Raw genomic sequence first — 19,934 nt, forward strand, 5'->3', positions numbered from 1 at the left:
TTTTTGTCGATATGAACCTTATAGAATTTATTTTGTGATATTAAAGTATGTCTTGTATACTTATCGCACCGTGACGAGCAGAATCTCTAAATTCGGCAGGATCCTTTTATAGGTATCTAAAGTTTAAAATACTAATATTTATGTAATTAAAATAAAAATTTTAGTTCATTACTTATTCACTGCACATAGTATTTTCGAAAGAAGTATCCTACTTATCCAAGAAATTTAAAACATAATCTGCCATTTGAAAAAAGGTAATAAAACATTATTAGTAGTTGTTAGTAGTTAGGATGAAAATATTTATTTTTTTATACAATGTACAAATATGTATGCACAAATAAATTGACCGATTTAATGAGCTAATGTAAATCACCCTTAAACTGAACCAGAGTCGTTAATCACGGAATTAAAGAACGCGTGATTCGTGGAGACGGCAGGCGGTGTTTTTCATGCAAAACCGATCGAGAAAACGAATTAGGTGTCGTGGTCTCCCCCAAACCAGCGTTAATTTATCGCCAAAGAGTGTGTGGGTTTTTGCATTTACTTATGTATAGATATTTATTGTACGTATTATAAACGCATTTTTCCGTTTAGGCGGTGACGGGAATTTATTGATAGTCACGGATTTTATGGGCATAGACGAGATCCTGGCAAATATTAGGGGGGGGGGATCTTAAATATTTGATACTATATAGTTGTAGCAAAGCCCCATTGTTAGTATCCCTAACAAATTTACCAACATAAACTTTTTTAACATAAACACTACATACTTATTTAGTAATTTATTACAAATATGGGTACATTGAAACATGTAGGTATTTAATTATAAATTACAGAGTCAAAATTATTGTAAAAAAAAGTTATCTTTTGCAACACTACCATAACCAAAATAAATTACTATTATTATTATTATTATTTATTCTATACATTATTTATTAGGATGCCAATACACTATTTGCTCCCTCTAACCACGCAACAAACCGAATTTTCGTTTCGCATACTAAAGTACCAACCTTGTTAAGTGAACTTTAATATTACAGAGTGAATTGACTTTTTATAAAACTTTGAGATGGGAAAATTATCATTTACCTGTGATTGAACGTTGCCTTTTTAAGGATATTTCAACTTTTATACAGTTAGTAATTTTATGTCTAGTTTTATTATAGTAGATATAATTCTGAAATGAAAGTTGAACGTAAATATTATTCAATAATCAGTAATTTAGGTATGCTATTGCTTTGAATAAATATATGCTGTCTTAGAATAACAAAATCATATATATATAATTATTAAGAAAACGAACTTAAAATGACCAATTTGAGGGTTTGAATAACATTTAAGCTCAAAGCCCCTTAAGGCCCCTTACCCAATTTCTTCCAATAGGATCGAGAAGTATCGATACTATATAGAGAAAAATAAAAATCTAAAATGTATGAAAGATAGGTAGGTGCACGTGTAGGACTCTAGGAACATAATAATAATAATAATAATAATAATATATAATATAAAAACTGTAAAGCACATTTTCTTTGGTAAGGAATTCAAAATTCACCCCGTACGACCGATTCCTATATTATATTATTCAAATTATTATTATTATACGTGTGCGGCGTATCTACTGCAGTGTACGCCTTTGCCATTTATGATGTTTGACCGACCGGAAGTTATTTTAATATTCTGTATCGCTCAGGAATGCCTTTGTACCGCACGGAATTACACGCGATTCGGTTCCTTGTTTGTCAAATTGTATCATAACCGCTGCAGCTCTGCCGCGTATTGTTATGTATTATTATTATTATTATTATTATACTGTTGTAATAATAATATTATTATTATTTCGCCGAGTCTGAAGGCTAACCGAAAGTTTATGCACACAATCGCAGTTGACCGCCGCCGCAGCCGTCACTGGTCATCAGCGACGGACGGACGACTATATAATAATAATATAATATATGTGCGTGTGTATACGGTGTGTGCTACAGTGATTAATGTCTTTTCGGACGTCCTTTTAATAACACGTCACGCGGAGGACAGGACGACATTATTGTATTCGTGTAAGAGTTGACATCTGTAAAAGGGCTTTTCTGCTGGTCGGCGGGAGCGGTGCAGGAAAAAAAAACACTAGAAAATGTCCCCTTTCGACTTTTAATAACAGAATAAAAGTAATTTATCAAGATACCAATAATAAACAAAAAAATAATAATAGGTGTAAAAAAAATGTTTTGATTGATAATTCGTATAAAAAGATTATAATAATAATAATAATAATTATAATAATACACATTATTATATATTTTTATAAAACGAGCACAGCATTGTGTACAGTGTACCTATATGCGTAAAGGTATACGATGGAAAAAAATCATATCGCGATTGTTATCCTCGTTTGGGCGTGTGGGTCGTTGGCTATGGACGGCACGGATGGGTATATCTGTATGGGCAAATCCCACACCATTGTCTCGATGTCTACGTGTTCCGGGCCTGTCCAGCAAGTGCCCTCCTTGGTTTCCACCAACCGTTCGCCGGAAGTCTTCGTACTGGTCACGAATTCAAAGTGAAGCCTCCATTTCACGCATACTATTTTACATAATAATAATATAATTATATTATACACAACGCGCAGGTACCACTATTATACTAGCTTAATTGGAGGCGTATACCCGCTGCAGCGTCATATTATTTCGGGCAATATTTGCTTACCACGTATACAGACTGGTATAGCAAAAAAAAAAACTTAAGTCGATGATGAGGTTTACAACTTAAAAACAAAAATAGGGCATGTGACTTTCGAACAACAAAAAACACCCCTTAGGTACCTACAATAGAATGTATGCGACTATAATATTTAGCTATATATACTTTAGATTTATACTATAATTCATGTGTATATTATGCGAACACTTGCGGGGAGCGGATGACGTCTACTTATTTAGGTACCTATGTCCTATACACTGCTACAGAGGTGTATTCCGCTTTACACGGAATGTGTATAGGTATAGAAAAATTTGAGTCATTATTTGATCGTTTTTTGGAAATACAATTTTTCTCTCTTCCTACTAGGTGCCTTCATTCGACAATGTGCACCTCAAGATAATATAAACATATATTACTACGTAACAATATACAATATATAATTACCTAGGAGCGTACTAAAAGCTGGGGTGACGTTCAACGGTATAGCGAGCTGCAGAAATGATTTCAAGGTATTTGCACAGAATTGATGTTGAGTGTTGTATGAAACGATGGATACGTTGTCTTTTCTGGGTCTCGGACTGACCGCTACAAAGTCTTTATTCACGGCTTCCTCGCACTGCAAGCTTACTGTAAACTGTATGAACAATACTAAATATTTGTATGGTTATGTAATAATAATAATAATAACTATTTGTTGTTTGGAGACCGTCATCAAGTGACCAATTTATGATGTGAATTAGAAATACTCATACATATACATTTATTAAACAGCTTACTTATATTAATAATTCTGTAAATGTTATTGTAAAGCCACTAGGTGTCCCTAATGAGGGATTTCCTACCTTGTTATCATTAGTTCATAGTTTTTCTTTCTCTCACCATAATTATTACTTATTGTACACCCCTGTATAGATTGTAATATTCAAAATAAAGTCATTTTTATAAAAAAAAAAAAAATATTAATAATTTTAAATATTAAATTATTAAATAATATTTTATACAATCATGATTGTTACTATACTCTTAAGTTAAATTGTATTCCTTCTTTATCAATATCAAATTGTGAATTATTTTTTTTATTTATTTATTTTTTCATTTTAAATTGTATAAATGTTTAAAATTACTTCTAGATAAGTATTCTTGCTTTACGATAAGAGGTATTACTCCAGTATAGAGCAAAGCTAGTAACTTCATATATTCATCCATGATCCATCATATATGTGTGGTAGGAATTTCCATCAATTTTATCCAATATCAGGAGAAATATAGATAATTACTTTGATGGGTGAGTGATGCCACTCTCGGATTGATCTTGCTTTGCACCGAATTTAGTGAAGCTAGACGATTTAAAAAAAATTTATTATACACGAATGTATTATCAGAGATGGCAGTTTTGAAAAAAAAAATTCTTCTTATATTAATTATAAGTTATAATATCATAAAAGATCTAGGATATATTTTTATTCCGGCCTTGAACATGGATTTTATACGACGTCTAAACGAACATAATACAATTAAGAGAATGAAATTATGTGTGTTTTTTTATACTCCCCAAAATAACTCTTAATTACTCTTTAAAATTATGATAATTACTTCAACATTTTGATAATGAATAATGGAACCTAGATTTTTTTATACTTACTATGATATGATTAAGTAGTTAAATAAACAATTTAAAAAAAAAAGTTATTAATTAGTGTCGTATCTCGTAGTTTGTCCATTAATTTAATACATTATAAGGATAATACTTAATAAAATTAAAAAGTACATTACAATTGACCAAAAAAATAAAAAGATCGTAAACTAGCTAATAAAAAATGTATTGATTTTATAATCATTTGGGTCTTTATTTTTTAAGGTAAGTATTTAACAATTTCAGTAAATACTTTATTGAAATAGAGGAAATATTCCATATTTAGATTTATTTATATAGATCAGAAATGAAGAACCACATACTTATTATAATAAAGTATGTTATTTTAGTAAATCAATAGTAAATCAATAGTTTTCAAGAAAATTGCCAAAAAACTATCAAATTTATACAATTGAACTTTGAAGCTATATGCTTGAATACTATTTTTACCAAATATATTGAATTTTAGGTTTTCATCCGCTGTGGACTCAGCTATTGTCCAGGAAAATATGTTTATAATCATAATCTTACCTTTAAATGTTTATAGTTATTAAAAAATAAACAATGGATAATATTTTTTTATTTCAGAATATTATACCCTTAAGATAAAATTCATGTCAACTTCAATACAAATGTTAATTATATATATAATTAATTTGATTCTGTCATGGAGTGGAATGGTTTGGGTTTGTTTATTACTTTAAGTTGTTTAATTAAGTAGGTAAAGTCTCTTGCTTAGGTGATCATGATTATATTATTATTTTCTATAATTAATGTAGACATTTTATTTTATATAATATTAATATAATTTGGGTTATTGTATTCATTTGGGGAACTCCCATTATTATTTCGTTATTTTTATCACACCTTAAGTAAGTATTAAGAATAAGAAATTAAAATGTATAGTTAAATTACATAATATTAATTATTAAATGACGTTTATGGTTTGATTTTTAACACAATACTCAACTAAATTTAAATATTTTCACGATCTCGTGAATATTTTGTTGTATTTGTTTAAAAAACAATGACCACGGCATTATTTGACGAAAATGTGTTTAAATAGGGTTTTGGAGATGAAAAATTGTCGGAGGGGGAATAATAATACGGTTGCATTCATAAACGAGCCATTTACAAAAGTGTCAAGAACCAAATTAAATAATAAAATATAATTTTACGGTTTTAGTGAATTTATGAAGGTTGTTGAAAATTGAAAATCAATAATGTACATAATTATAACCGAAATGTATAGCAATGTACCCAAAATTAATGGCTTTTATTAAACTATTATAATCGCTTTACATTATTAGATATTTATTCACGAACCAGACGAACCACATAATACTCGTTTGACCGCGTTGAAACCAAAAGTTCAACAAATCCTATTATATGCCTAGTAAGCTTTAAAATCAACCCTATTAGTAAACGTCATTAGTGTGGAATCTCCATTTATGATAATGCATTTATGCATTTATAATTTATATTCTAAGAATTAAAGTTATTATGGCGATTATGGATAGAAACATGGAATTCTGGGTTGAACTCTTCTCGCTTCACTCACCTTGGTACAAGACAGTGTTGTATTATTATTATATGATTTGTAATAAATGATAGATAATAGCATCTAAATAATTTTGCATTTATTATTGGATGTTAGGCACTATAGACCAATTAATATAAATAGATGTATGTTCAACACATGGTAATCGAGTGCATATAAATACCTATATTTGTTTCAAAATATATTTCAAAATAAATCTGTAACAATACGTAACTATACTTTCAAATGGTTGTGCGTAACTGTAGATGAAGAATCTACTTGCTCCATCTATCGGTTAAGTAATATTTTCTCTGTGCACGAATATAATGCACTCAAAATAATGTTTTTAACATGAACACTGGAAATTCTACACTGAAGCTTTAAATTTACTATTTATTAATGGAAATTAATTAAGCGAGATTTTTTAACCAAAATCAACCTTATAAATGTAACAAAATAAATAGAGATAGAGAAACTTATAATATTTGCAAAGAATGCAGTTTAGTTCCCAAGCTTTTTTTTTTAAATGCTTGTTTTCGCATAATTAATTTGATAGTACTTTTAAAATTAAGTCGCTCCAATTTCATTAAGAAGTAAAATGGTCGAAAAACTTCAAAATGCTCGATTTTTCTAAAAATCTTGTATTTAACTAGTAAAAATACTAAAAATTTACATTTTTGGAAATGTTGGTATTTAATACATAACATTTTAGTGGAATCAGAATTCAACTACAATTCATACTTTTGAAGTTATTGTTAATAAGCCACTTGAAACTTAATTATAAACATAATTAAAAACAAAACCTAATTGAGCATGCAAAAACACAAATATTGAAAAAAAATCCTAAAAAATTTTTTAAGAGCAAAACTGCATTTATACCCAATATTTATGTAGATATCTTCATAAATTTCAAACAAAGTGGTTTTTAACCTATTTAAAAAAATGCCAAATATTTTGTTACTCAAAATTTTAACGGCATACCAACTACTGAGTCTTTTTGACATATTATAATGTTCAGTTATGCTACAAATATAGTAAGGTATTTATCTTAACAATTTGTCACCGACTGCTGAAAAGCTTTTCAATACGAGTAAATAATACAATTGAGTATATATATATACATGTATGCTAATATATATTTATATATACTCAGTCTCAATGATGATACACACGTTTAAAACTATGAGTAAAATATTCAATGAATGATCCGATTGCAATTCTCATAATCTTTATTAAATATTAGAAATCGGTGAAGCACAAAGAGCAGACTTGTCCAAAGTTCAAACAACAATCATAGTTTAATAGTTTCTAGATTAAAAAAAAAATTTAACAGTTCTGAATTTACGTTTGAACACCCCTTGAAAACTAATAGGGTCTAATATCATGCAGGCAATATAAAATAGACCGATCAACTTATATTTCAATATAAGTACATAAAAGGGGAATTCCTTTACCAACATTTTATTTGAAATATGTATACATACAATCATGAAATCAACTAACTAATTATGTGCATACAATATTGCCTTACATTTTTTAGATACTTATAATTTATAAGCTTACTCTTACAAGTAGAGCATCTCTATTCAATTTATTAAAAACTCTAATATCTGTAACTTCTTTTTTAAAAATTGATCACCCTTATATTTTATTAATAAATAGAACATATAATGTTCTTCTGAAGATAGGCATATTTAAGGTGAGGGGGTACAAGATCATTAAATTGCACGGTGTCTTAGGTTTTACAATACAATAATTTCGCTACACTATCATATTGTTTTAGGCTCACAAATCATCAACACATACAACTATTTCAAACTGTTATTGATTTTTTAACTCCTAGTATACCTTAACTATATTTGTTAATTAAAGAATTACAAAAGTGAAAAATAGTTAACTAAAATATATAGATTTAGTATATACCCAAAGAATACATAAAATAATAATAATATATAAATATACAATACCTCTATACAAGACACATCTGTTTGTTCAAAATCAAAAGTTCCAACTATATCTTCACCAAGTCTGTAAGCTTGTTTGAATAAACAAAATCGAGCTACTTTCCCTCCAGAGTTTGTTATATTGTAAAAATTGGGACTTCGTTTAGCAGTTATATTCTATAATAATTCAAATACAAAGTACAAAATATTTACTATAGACATTTCTTTATTTCTGTATTTAGTTTTAATTATTAGCAATTTTAATTGTTTTTATTTATTTTCAATTTTAATACATACTTGAAGCATTTGTAGAGCCATATCACATTCTTCATGTTTGTATTGAGAATCTAAAAATGGATTACTTGGAGATAAATCAATACTATTCTCACATGTCACTCCTTCAGTAAGTCCTATAGCACAAATATAGATATTTTAGTAAGTCATACAAAAAATAATTATTTAAAAAAAATTACCATGCATAACAACAACACGTATTGGTACCCTCAATAATTTAATTGGACTGTTTAAACGCTGCATACCAACTGTAATTTTGTAAGCATATTTAACTAAATGTCCTTTATATGATGGTGGCGCATCATTAGGCAATGTATCGCTGTATAAATCTAAAAAATATATATAAAAGTTAAACAGTGATTCTTTTAAAAGCACGGTTGTAGATATACTGGTTGCACAACTCTATGAAATAAATGTACTCTCTCATAATTGCATTGTCATAATGACGAAGAACTACTGAGCACTCCTTGTGTGATATTTTTGAAACGTTAACTTAAACAACCATAGTCTGTACAACAATTTGCTGATAGGGTTCACTACAATCTAGTTCTACAAGGGGCCTTTTTATATTATTTTATGTTTTATCAGATGACATATTGAATGGTCCATGTTTTATAAGAAATTTAATTTAGAAATTGTGTAATCAGTACATCGTCATTGACGGAAACATCCCACCTATGTAAAAAAAGTGTAGTTTTCAGGAAATACACAAAACGTTTTAAACAAAAAATCACATAGGAGTTATTTCATAAAAAAATTATAGTTGGTTAGGTTAGGTTACACATTGGAGGATTTTTCTACGATGGAGATAGCACATAGGAAGTATTTCCTAAATGATTTATTGTAGGTAACACCAGGTAACACAAATAAGAAATTGTTTATTATTTTTCATTAATTCTACGATATGGATAACACAGTCACATAGGTATTTTTATCAATAAATAAAAAAAAGTTTTCTGAATCAATGGATACCAAAACCTCAAAATCATAAATTTGGCACAATGGTTTTTTCCTGTCAACGACAATAATTGTAGTGTTACCTAAGAATAGTGTACTATATACTATAGTGTACATATGTACTTAACACTAATAATATGTCTTTGTTTATTAGAGTTTGATTAGAAAGATATTAATTAAATAAACTAATATAAGTAATTTGGAAAATAGGTCATACATCTTAAATTATATCAATATAATTAAATTTGTATACTACTTTAATACTTACATGATTTACTTTCTCCAGGAGATAATCCAACATCACAAAACAAAATTTTTGGTTTTGTAGATAAAACAACATGACCGTTATCTGTTAAACATGGTGCAAATGAAGTTTCAGAATTTCCTATGAATTTCTCATCTTTAGTAACACACATTGCTGATGGAAAATTAATATTGTCGTTGGTTAAACACAAACAATTAATTTGCACACTAGCCCATGCTAAGTTTTCTAAAACGTCACTGGAAAGAAAACAAGATTAGTGAAAAATAAAAAAATGTGTCATATAAAGAGGAAAGTAAACTAAATTAACTATATTATTAATTTGGGTAAATACTTATTAAGTACTATTTAAGTAGATACTTAAAATGTATTAAAGTGAAATATTATTATAGAAGTTATAAAACTGTATTAAATTAAATGTGTATAACATATAGGTACCTATTATGTTATAGACTTTCTGAGAAATATAAAAATATAAATTCTTACCTATTACTTTGGCTTCGAGAATCAGATGGTAATGGCGGATGAGTAAATGTTATACAGCAACCAATTTTACTACCCGGCATAAATATCGGACCACCAATAAGTTTGGCTGATACCTCAATCATTCCACTGCCTTGTACCGGATTGAATAAGCTAAAATAAATTAACTTTGTATCAAGATATTAAGTGATAACTGTATTTATAACATGAGTGTACAACAGATCTATTGTAATAGTATACAATTATATTTGTGGAATTGTCACTTTGAAAAAACAAAATAATTATAATTTATAATGCATAAATGCATATTATAAAATATTATTATTCAAAAAATAAAATATAGAAATTCAAAACAATTTCTTATCAATAATTTATCATTTTGTACATTATCAATCTTTTATTTTTTGTTGATACGAGTTATCAGAAATCAGAATTACCCCGAATGGTGTAACTGATTTGTGAATCAAGATTCAAGCACAGATTATATTCAGCAAAATTAAAATTAAAATAATATTTAATAAAATCTGAGATTCAAGATTCCAATCTTTCCAGAAGGCCGAGGCACTTGGCAGAAAGCCGAAAGAAATAACCCAGTAACAGGGCGATTTAATTAAAATTAAAATTTTTAATGATTTTTTTAATTAGGTATATATTTTAAAATTACAAAGTGGTATTAGAATTTCCGTTTTTGTTATTTAAATTAAAGTTCAATTTATTGCGATATTTTTAAATTTGATATTGTAACATTTTAAGCATGTTAAGTCTTGGTAAATGTTTTTGTGGTATAGGCACAAAGATGAGTCCTAATTTTTCAATTGGAAAAGTAATGTTACTGTGTTTAATTTAATATTTTGTTTACTTTAAGAAACATTATTATTTTTATGTTGTAGAGGTTGCTATTAAGATCCAAACAGCTATCCATCACTCGTCAACCATCCATCCACAATACATCAATATCATCAAATTTAAATGTAAGTACAATATTATTGCTGTAACTATTAATTTATATAGTAAACGTTTTTGAGATGGATAAAGACTTTGACATTTTTCGTTACAAGTTGTACAAGTCTGTTGCAAAAATATATAATTGTGAACTAAATTAATGTAATGTAGTTTATTAAAATAAACAAAATTATTTATCATTATTTATTACATTTCAGTTGAATGTGTGGAAAAAATCTTTTAGTAACGTTCAAAAAGTAGAAACTGATCCAAAATATGTCGGTTATTGGTTTCTTGGTTGCAGTGGGATGGTTTTTGTAGCTGTTGCCTTGGGCGGAATAACCAGGCTGACAGAATCAGGACTATCTATGGTTAGTTGGAAACTTTTAGGTGAAAAATTACCTACTACTCAGACTCAGTGGTTGGAAGAATTCAATAAATATCAACAATATCCTGAATTCAAAATGTTAGTTAATGTCATCAAGACTATTTGAAACAAATTTGATTCTAATATTTATTTTAGGAAAAATTCTACTATGACTATAGAAGAGTTCAAATGGATATGGTGGATGGAGTATGCACATAGGACTTGGGGTCGATGTATAGGTGCTGCATTTTTGATTCCTATGACGGGCTTCTGGCTAACTCGTAAATTTAGCCGTACTACTAAAATTCATTCTATGATTTGTGCTACATTGTTAGCAGGACAAGTATGACATTAATACATTACTATATAAATATTTAACTTTATTAAATTTGTAAATTTACCTCTAAAAGTTTTCGTATTATAATATTAAGGTTATTGTAAGATTTTTAACTAAAGACTATTGTTTTTATAAATAGCCACATTAATCAAGAAGTGTGATCTAAGTAGTTGAATAACTAATTTTAATCTATTATTTATTTATAAGAAATAATCAACTAAATATTATTATACATCTATTACTACAATAAAAAATTAATAAAATCCATAAGGAGGTTAAAAATATATCAAATGCAGCTGTTAGAAAATACATTGTTATTCTTGTTATTTCTAGTGCTAAATGTTTAAGTTAACTATTATAAATTATAATTGTTGAATTTAAACTTTAATGTGTATACCATTAGTAATAAGTTATAAGTAATTTATATATATATATATACTATACTCATAACCATATTTTCATTTTCATTTTACTTGATAAATTTAAAAAAATTTGTTATTGATTTTTATTATTATACTTTTATTTTAGGGTTTGATGGGATGGTATATGGTTAAATCTGGTCTAGAAGATAGATTTGACAAGCCCACAGATGTTCCAAGAGTATCACAGTATAGATTGGCTTCCCATCTGGGTTTAGCATTTGTGTTGTATTCATTTCTTTTAACAAACTCATTACGCATTCTCCTACCAGTTACAGTAACTGGATGTGTTACAAAAAAGTTTGTGGGACTGGCAATGGCAGCTAAGGGCTTAGTTTTTTTAACCGCTATGTCTGGTATGTATAATGAATAATCTAGATTCTGAAAATATTATAATTGATTTAAAAATTAACTTTTCTATTCACCCAACTTTTAGGTGCATTTGTGGCCGGATTAGATGCTGGATTAGTTTACAATTCTTTTCCAAAAATGGGTGACAAATGGATACCAGATGATATATTGCAAATAGATCCTGTACTTAGCAACATAACGGAGAATCCTACCACAGTGCAATTTGACCATAGAATATTGGTAAATTATAACATTTTTTATATTAAAAAAAATAATAAACTTCTTATTTTGATATTATCTTTTAGGGAATAAGTACCGTTTCAATTCTGTCAGCTTTATATGTTATGTCTCGAAAAAGTAAGCTGCCTCCAAGAGCTAAAGCTGCTGCTACTGCTTTAGCAGCTTTTTCATGGTGCCAAGTAAGAATTAATTGAAAATGTTATGAAATTATGTTAACATATTATAACGTTATTGGTTAAAATTGTTTTACTTTAGATGGGATTAGGAATTTCTACACTTCTTACTTATGTTCCTGTTTCACTAGCTGCTGCTCATCAGTCAGGCTCACTTACATTACTTTCACTTGCTCTATGGCTTGTACATGAACTCAAAAAATTACCTAAAGTTTAAATTATTAGATTAAGTTTAGTGTAATTTAAGATTATAATAAATAAAGTAAGTATTCATAAATGATAAAATTATTGTTTTTATTCAATTATTTAACACTTATCAGTTATCAGTATCTATAGTATTTGCTTTAAATCAAACCTTATACTTATAGACGGAACATAGTAGTTACACATGTTGATGATGTGCCTTGTCCCACGAAGCACTGAAGCATACTGCAAATGCACATTAGCGATTCATTCATAAGTTAATACACGATTGCTGTTATCATTACGTCTACTTTTTAATATTAACACTAATTCTGTGCTAATTCTCTTTACTGTACCACTTTACCCTGCCAATCCAGTATCTTCTGTCTATTAGTATTCATCGTAAGGTTTATGTTTCAAACATAATTATGTTTGTGTATAGAAATATAATTGTTTTATATTACTTAATTTTCAAAAGTGGTATGCATAATGTACTTATTCCTTTTTTTAAAGATTGAAAATGTTTGTGTAAAAGCAAATAGGAATATAGGGGGAAGAATCTATTATTTGAGAATTTGGAAATGTGCAAGTTTTTATACATAGATCCTATGTTATTTGTTAAGATTTGATAAAATTAAGTTGATTAAAAAATAACAAAATAAGTAGTGGTCAAACAATTGTATATTTATTTCATGTAACGTTGGAAATATAAACAATTTAAATAATAATAGATGTTTTAATACTTAAAAACTATTTTACCAAATAATTTTTAAATTTAAACATGAAAAGAAATAAAATAGGAAAGGTAAGAAATTCTTATTATTAAAAATATTATTAGTGTGTATTAAAAAATAACCTTTAGAAAAAAGGCGCAAAAAAAAAATCGCGGAAATCTGGCAAGAAACAAAAAAAGAAATCTAAAAAGGCCCAACGTGTAAAACCTAAAGTAGTTAAACCAGAATCGCCTCCACCACCACCACCACCATCACAAGGTGAGTTCATATGGATTCATATTGGGCAAGCTGGTGTTCAAATTGGATTAGCATGTTGGGAATTATTTTGTCTTGAACATGGAATCAATCTAGATGGAACGGTTAGAGAATTAACTACAAATTCTACATCAATGTTTTCTTTGTCTCAAGACAACTCCTATGTCCCTAGGGCTCTGATTGTAGACACTGAACCTTCAGCTATAGGTTAGTAATTAGAATCATAGACCATTCTGGTACAGTTTCAACAAAATAGTATACTAATAAATTGGTTAATTTCAGATCTTTTGAAAAGTGGAAATTCCAAAAACTTATTTTCTTATGAGAATATGATATCTGGAAAAGAAAGTGCAGCGAGCAACTATGCTGCTGGTTTTTATGGGGTTGGCAAGAAACTTTCATCAAAAGTTATGGATCAACTGGCACGTTTAGCAGAAGATTGTAATTCATTACAGGGTATTGCTGTGTTTAGATCAATAACTGGTGGTACTGGATCTGGGATGGGTTCAAGGATCATTGAAACTATTAAAAATACTTATCCCAACAAAACAATTATTGACTTAAATGTTTGCTCTTCATCAGAAGTTTGTTTTCATTATCATCAATGTAACAATATTTTTGTAAACATTATTACATAATAGAATTTTTACAGTTTTCAAATATTATTGTGGAACCATATAATACTGCCTTGGCCACTCATCATGTCTTAGATGTAGTCAATTGTTCTTTGCTCTTTGATAACAAGTCAATTTATGATATATGTGGCTCTAAATTAGATTTGCTTAAACCAACTTATGCAAACATAAATAGTATTGTAGCACTAGTATGTATTATAATTATGCAAACAAATATCCATTATTAAATATTACAATATTAGGTTACATCTGGTATTACTTCATCACTCCGGTTTGAAGGTTCAATGATTGGTAACATTTCGGAATTGTTAACGAAGTTAATACCTCAACACAGATTGCATTTTCCATTAATTTCATATGCTCCCATCACAAATTGTGCCAGAAGTATATCATCAGCCAATACACAATCGGCTGTTATGAGTTTTGATAGTGATTATCAAATGATAAAAATTGACCCGAAGCTGGGAAAATATTTGTCAATATGCATGATGTTCCGGGGGAATTTAAAACCAACCAATATTAATACAACCATTGCTTTTCTTCAAAGAGAACAAACTATTCCCGTAACACATAATATGAACTCTCCGCTATTTAAGGTGAGTGTCACCAATTTTAATTTAAATTGAGTGTTAAAAATATAAATTGGTTTTTTTTTCAGTTTGGCCTATGTAATCTACTTCCTATTGCAGTGCCAGGTAGTGGAATTATTGCAGCCTCTACAGCAACAACAATGTTGTGTAACAATACTATTATAAAACAGTATTGGATGAACACAATGGACAATTTTAATAAACTGTTGGCCAAACGAGTATTTTTACATCATTATACTGGAGAAGGGATGGATGAAGCAACTTTTGATATAACTAATGGAAACATTTCAAAATTGATAGCAGAGTATGAAGAAATTGAAAGATCATAATATTGAACAAGGTTGTTTTGTTAATACAATTTTTGTATAATATGTTGTAAATAATAAACTTATTGGTCATTCGGCGCTAAGTAAATTTTTAATATGAAATCATTTTTAAGGTGTAATATTTTACATATTGTTATGAGCTTGTAAACAACTTAAATATCTTAAAACAGGTAACACACAATCAAAATACCAGACAATAGGTCAATTTACTCTAATACAGTAATACTAAAGCTTATTACACAGTTGGATCAGTTGAACACGAATTTGCCATGTTGCAGATGGGTCAGAGAGAGAAGAAAGTTAATACTTAATAGTGCGCTGAAATCCATTTGATGTTTTGAATGTTAATTTAAATTGAATAGTTACATTTACAATATGTTAAATATTATATAGTTTACACTTTAACATAATAACATATTGGCAGTAAGTGAAAATTATTATGAATTAAATGTTTTATAGCTCAATAAAAGTACAATATTAACTTGTTTATAAGTTCAATCACACATTATGATTGCTAGTTTTTATGGTACCTATCTGTAAAATCTGACCAAAATTTTATATCATTAGATATATTAAATAATAAAAAATAAAAAATATATAAGGTTAACAGTATTAATACCTAAACTTAAATAATATGACAGATGTATCTTTCTATGGTTCCTTAAAATTGTAAATATTGATATGAATTTAAGTCATTACTCATTGGTGATTAAAAAAACACTGCTTGGTATCTAATTCTAGACTTAACAAAGTTTAGTTTAATAATTATATGAATGTATATAATATGATGATAACCAAAGTTTTGTGTTATTATTTGTAAACAGTAAACCTTGCAGTTTTGGAAGGTCATTATTATGTATGCACTTTTTTGTACAAGTTTTTATTAAATAAATATTGTGAAATTTCTAAGATCCGTAACCGAATCATAAAAAACAATATGTTAAGAACTTTGGTAGATTACTATTTTTTAGTATTTACAACATATAAATGGGTAATATTAAAAAAAAAATTATTATTTGATTTGATTGTGATAAGTTCATGCTATCTTAAGTTGTTTTTAAACAATAGGTAGGTACTCAACAGATGTTTCCGAATAATTACTATATCCATTATCCATAAAGCTACTACTTAATGTGTAGATAAATTACTTGAGATAATACTATTCAAATTAATTTTATTCAAGTATTAAATATACTTAAATAATTATGTTTTGACAGTTGTGTATTAGATATTATGAATAATCAGATCACTATTTATTTAAAATATTAATTGCAAATACTTCAGTGTGTATTGGTAACTATAGTAGAATGGTATGGGGTACCATAGCTACTAATTTAATATTTTATTTACAATCAGAAGTACCAGGTTGCAATGATTTATGGTAAATCGTGATTTTGATAAATTAAAATTATTTTTTAATAGGTAGGTGAAACTGATTTGAAATTTAAGTCTTAACAACTGCCAACCTGACTTAGCTAGAATCATGGCAAGAATATTTTGAAGTTTATAGGTAGGTACCTACATTGGATTGTTACACTTGAACTTTATTATATATTTTTTAATGTTTCTCTTTTCATGAGGTCCAAGGCAATTTGAAATTGTGTTATCAGTTAGCTTGGCCCTGTTGGACCTGTCCTTGGCCAGTACATATTTATTTATCTGTTTGGTCGAGATTAGTTTAAAGTTTTGTTTTATTATTAGTTATTACTTATTATACACAAGTAAGTGATAGTATATAAGATAAAGTATTATTGTTTTGTTTTTATATGACGTACCTACCTATCTACCTAGGTATCTGGTTATAATTAATTGTTTGAATTTTTACGTAGGGCATTCCAATATTCCTTTAAATAACTATCAATACCTAATGTACAGTTGACCTGGTTCGAAATTCGTATAAAATTCAACTTACTAATAAGTTATAACTAATAAGTAAATACCTACATACTTACCCACTTAATAATAGTTTATTAAAATGTGTACCTACCTATAGTAATAAGTATGTTGTGTATGCTTGTATATTTGTATACATACCTACCTACCTATTTAAATATATTAGGCATTACCTATGTTGCAATTTAGGTAGGTACCGATGTGTTGCGTAGGTAATTGTACGAACTTTCAGTTGGTTAGTTTTCAAAATATTAAGCAAAACTACGGTAAAGATAAGCCATACTACGCGTACCTAGGGTACCTAATTTAATATAGCACATATTTCCAAAAAATTGTTGACCGTTGTTCTATGAATCGGAGTGTTTAAAGAAAAGAGGATTTTATGAAAGAAACTATCGCAATACCACCTTTGTAACCCAATGTTTATTTTTTGAAAATCCGTTTTCCTTCTCTCATAAGCTGACCTCTGGATCTCTCTACAATCTACATAAATATTAAATTGGTGGGGCAGAGTCCAAATTGTTTTCAATACTCGAACAATGTTTGCATAATCAGCGCTAGCCCAGATAACAAAATTATTTTCTGGACAAATAATATCTCTATAATTGAAAATATTCTTACATTACTACATTAGTTATAGCCTTATAGGCACCTACCGGACCTACAGTTATACATTGGACACATAACATAGAATATAAAAATGTAATGCTCATTATTGCTACCTAATTAGTATTTTCTCAATTACTACCTACCTACAATAGAATATAGATACCTACCTATCTAAAAACAATTTATTTTTTATTGAGTCCAATTTACCTACATTTAAATGTTTTCGGTCGCATTTGTTCTCACATACCTACCCATCGAGAAATATAAAAGAAGTACTCTATTATTTATATTTAGTGCCACTAGAGTCAAATTTCCAACTTATTTGTTATCCCCGTTCTGCACTCACTCAAAACATTCTAAGTACAACTTGGGAAGTCTCTCTGTTGTGGGTACCTACATACATAGTAGGTTTAGAGAGGATGTATATGTGTACATCGTCATAAAGTAAGTAACCATATGAATGTGTGTTGTACATTTGAATTCAATTATTTAAAAGACGAGCAAAAATACTGAGTGGTGTCTGCCTCTTTATATATATATAAGGATATTTTATAATCTATACTCTATAGTCCATACGTAGGTACCCAATTTATTTTTCAAATTAGCCATAGGGTATATTTTATACATTAGGTAGGTACCTATAACTTATACACAACAGTGACGACGAATAACGAATTCCACGAAGACGTTTAAATTTGAGTTTTGGACTTTTATTATAATCGTGGTATAAAATAAATAGACCCAACACGAACCGAGAGCCTGCCACCTGAACTCTGGAAATAAATTAGTAGTTTCTTGTGATTCTGTGCTCTGGGTTTAGTAGTTGATTTTGGTTTTTTGTTATCGCTGAGCATATTTAAGCATACTTACGAACCTATCCTAATACATCAGTCGGTACATACCTACAGTATGTCCCTTCTCTAACCTAAGTGGCTAGGTACATAATTAATATTTAGGTTATTCCTGAACAATAATATTGTCGACCATTATAATATGTGAATTTGTGCCAGGTGATATATTAAATAAAGAAATTTGGTCCATTTGCTTGCATAATATATCAGTTAGGTAAACTGCATAGGTAATGGGGGAACAGTGGCGTATTTACTAATTACCATATTTTTTCCTTTGGAAATGTATGCGATAGCAATAACTATAGAGCAACAGATCCGTTTAAACCTGCAAACTAGAGTAACACTGGCAAAAAAACTGGAAATCGCAGGAAATTAAATTAAATTATCTCCGTGTATACCTACCTACTTATTATAAATTATAAGTACCCACTCTTACTTTAAACATTAAGGAATTATTTTTAAAACTTTTAGGTTTTTAAAGTTTTTTTTTTATTAGTCGTTAATATCGCTTGAAGTACCTAATTATAGTAATTAGTAATTACCAGCTATTTTACACCAAAACCAAAATAAGATTAAACAAGCAACAGAATTTCGATTTCTGATTTCAAATTGACACTAATACACCAATTAACATTTTAATTATTTTTCACTCCTCTAATTATTTAATTTTGGTCATTTTTTATACTTATTGAAAATATTTATAAATCCAGACATATAATGTTATATAAACGATCAAATTGCACTCGTTCTTTACATTATTATAAATTGGACGGTACGTGGGTAAAATAATAAGTAGGTACCTACCCATACATATACAATTTTTGTATTTTTTCGTGTCTTTAATAATTATTATCAATTATCAATGAAAAAGCTATTACCTATTTAAGTAAATACTGCCGAAATGAGATTTTTAAGTTTTGGTATTAGTAGTATTTTAGTATTTTACCCGCGAACCATCCAAATGAAACAAGAACTTATAGGTACTTATACTACTTTTGTAAGAGAAGAAGAAACCATGTGTCATGTGTGGTTACCAGAGTTGTAGCTAAGAGAACTAGGTACAGCCCCCGTATTTTAACGTGTTTATTTTAGCCTTTATTACAATTCAATGATAATACAAAAAAGTGTAATCGAAGGAATGCTTAAGTTTAGGGATTTAGATCCCTCATTCCCCGACCTCCATATAAAATAATTCCAAGCTACGCCACTGGTGGTGTTTATCT

The 19,934-nt window shown here is 28.4% G+C and overlaps 3 protein-coding genes across 3 annotated transcripts; 2 read left to right on the forward strand and 1 right to left on the reverse strand.

Annotated features, from left to right (window-relative positions):
- Positions 1-2,232: 2,232 nt before the first annotated feature.
- LOC111042684 (RAB6A-GEF complex partner protein 2) lies at positions 2,233-10,122 on the reverse strand. The gene is made up of 7 exons (XM_022327374.1): positions 9,810-10,122; positions 9,330-9,562; positions 8,284-8,433; positions 8,108-8,220; positions 7,835-7,987; positions 3,139-3,328; positions 2,233-2,577 (listed from the first exon to the last, which is right to left on the reverse strand). Exons 1-7 carry the CDS (start codon positions 9,929-9,931, stop codon positions 2,363-2,365), a joined length of 1,176 nt encoding a protein of 391 aa, XP_022183066.1. The 5' UTR covers positions 9,932-10,122; the 3' UTR covers positions 2,233-2,362.
- Positions 10,123-10,247: 125 nt separating this feature from the next.
- LOC111042686 (cytochrome c oxidase assembly protein COX15 homolog) lies at positions 10,248-13,499 on the forward strand. The gene is made up of 8 exons (XM_022327376.1): positions 10,248-10,629; positions 10,697-10,777; positions 10,967-11,214; positions 11,272-11,458; positions 11,981-12,227; positions 12,308-12,462; positions 12,528-12,641; positions 12,718-13,499. The coding sequence occupies exons 1-8, from the start codon at positions 10,561-10,563 to the stop codon at positions 12,850-12,852; spliced, it is 1,236 nt and encodes a 411-aa protein (XP_022183068.1). The 5' UTR covers positions 10,248-10,560; the 3' UTR covers positions 12,853-13,499.
- A 100-nt stretch (positions 13,500-13,599) lies between these two features.
- On the forward strand, positions 13,600-16,223 carry LOC111042666 (tubulin alpha-2 chain-like). Its single transcript, XM_022327351.1, has 6 exons — positions 13,600-13,623; positions 13,681-14,014; positions 14,090-14,391; positions 14,460-14,630; positions 14,685-15,038; positions 15,101-16,223. The coding sequence occupies exons 1-6, from the start codon at positions 13,600-13,602 to the stop codon at positions 15,359-15,361; spliced, it is 1,446 nt and encodes a 481-aa protein (XP_022183043.1). The 3' UTR covers positions 15,362-16,223.
- Positions 16,224-19,934: the final 3,711 nt, after the last annotated feature.

The sequence above is a fragment of the Myzus persicae genome, unplaced genomic scaffold (genome assembly GCF_001856785.1).
Source record: "Myzus persicae strain clone G006 unplaced genomic scaffold, MPER_G0061.0, whole genome shotgun sequence".
Taxonomy (NCBI): domain Eukaryota; kingdom Metazoa; phylum Arthropoda; class Insecta; order Hemiptera; family Aphididae; genus Myzus; species Myzus persicae.

Excerpts from the sequence above, each read along its gene's own strand:
- LOC111042684 (XM_022327374.1), bottom strand. The coding sequence starts at position 9,931 with ATGATTGAGGTATCAGCCAAACTTATTGGTGGTCCGATATTTATGCCG. Across the intron at positions 8,221-8,283 it reads ACGTGTTGTTGTTATGCATG|GACTTACTGAAGGAGTGACA; the intron begins GTAATTTTTTTT and ends TTTGTGCTATAG. Across the intron at positions 2,578-3,138 it reads AGCTTTTAGTACGCTCCTAG|TATGCGTGAAATGGAGGCTT; the intron begins GTAATTATATAT and ends TATGTAAAATAG.
- LOC111042686 (XM_022327376.1), top strand. The coding sequence starts at position 10,561 with ATGTTAAGTCTTGGTAAATGTTTTTGTGGTATAGGCACAAAGATGAGT. Across the intron at positions 10,778-10,966 it reads CAATATCATCAAATTTAAAT|TTGAATGTGTGGAAAAAATC; the intron begins GTAAGTACAATA and ends ATTACATTTCAG. Across the intron at positions 11,215-11,271 it reads CAATATCCTGAATTCAAAAT|GAAAAATTCTACTATGACTA; the intron begins GTTAGTTAATGT and ends TATTTATTTTAG.
- LOC111042666 (XM_022327351.1), top strand. The coding sequence starts at position 13,600 with ATGAAAAGAAATAAAATAGGAAAG. Across the intron at positions 14,392-14,459 it reads ATGTTTGCTCTTCATCAGAA|TTTTCAAATATTATTGTGGA; the intron begins GTTTGTTTTCAT and ends GAATTTTTACAG. Across the intron at positions 14,631-14,684 it reads TAAATAGTATTGTAGCACTA|GTTACATCTGGTATTACTTC; the intron begins GTATGTATTATA and ends TTACAATATTAG.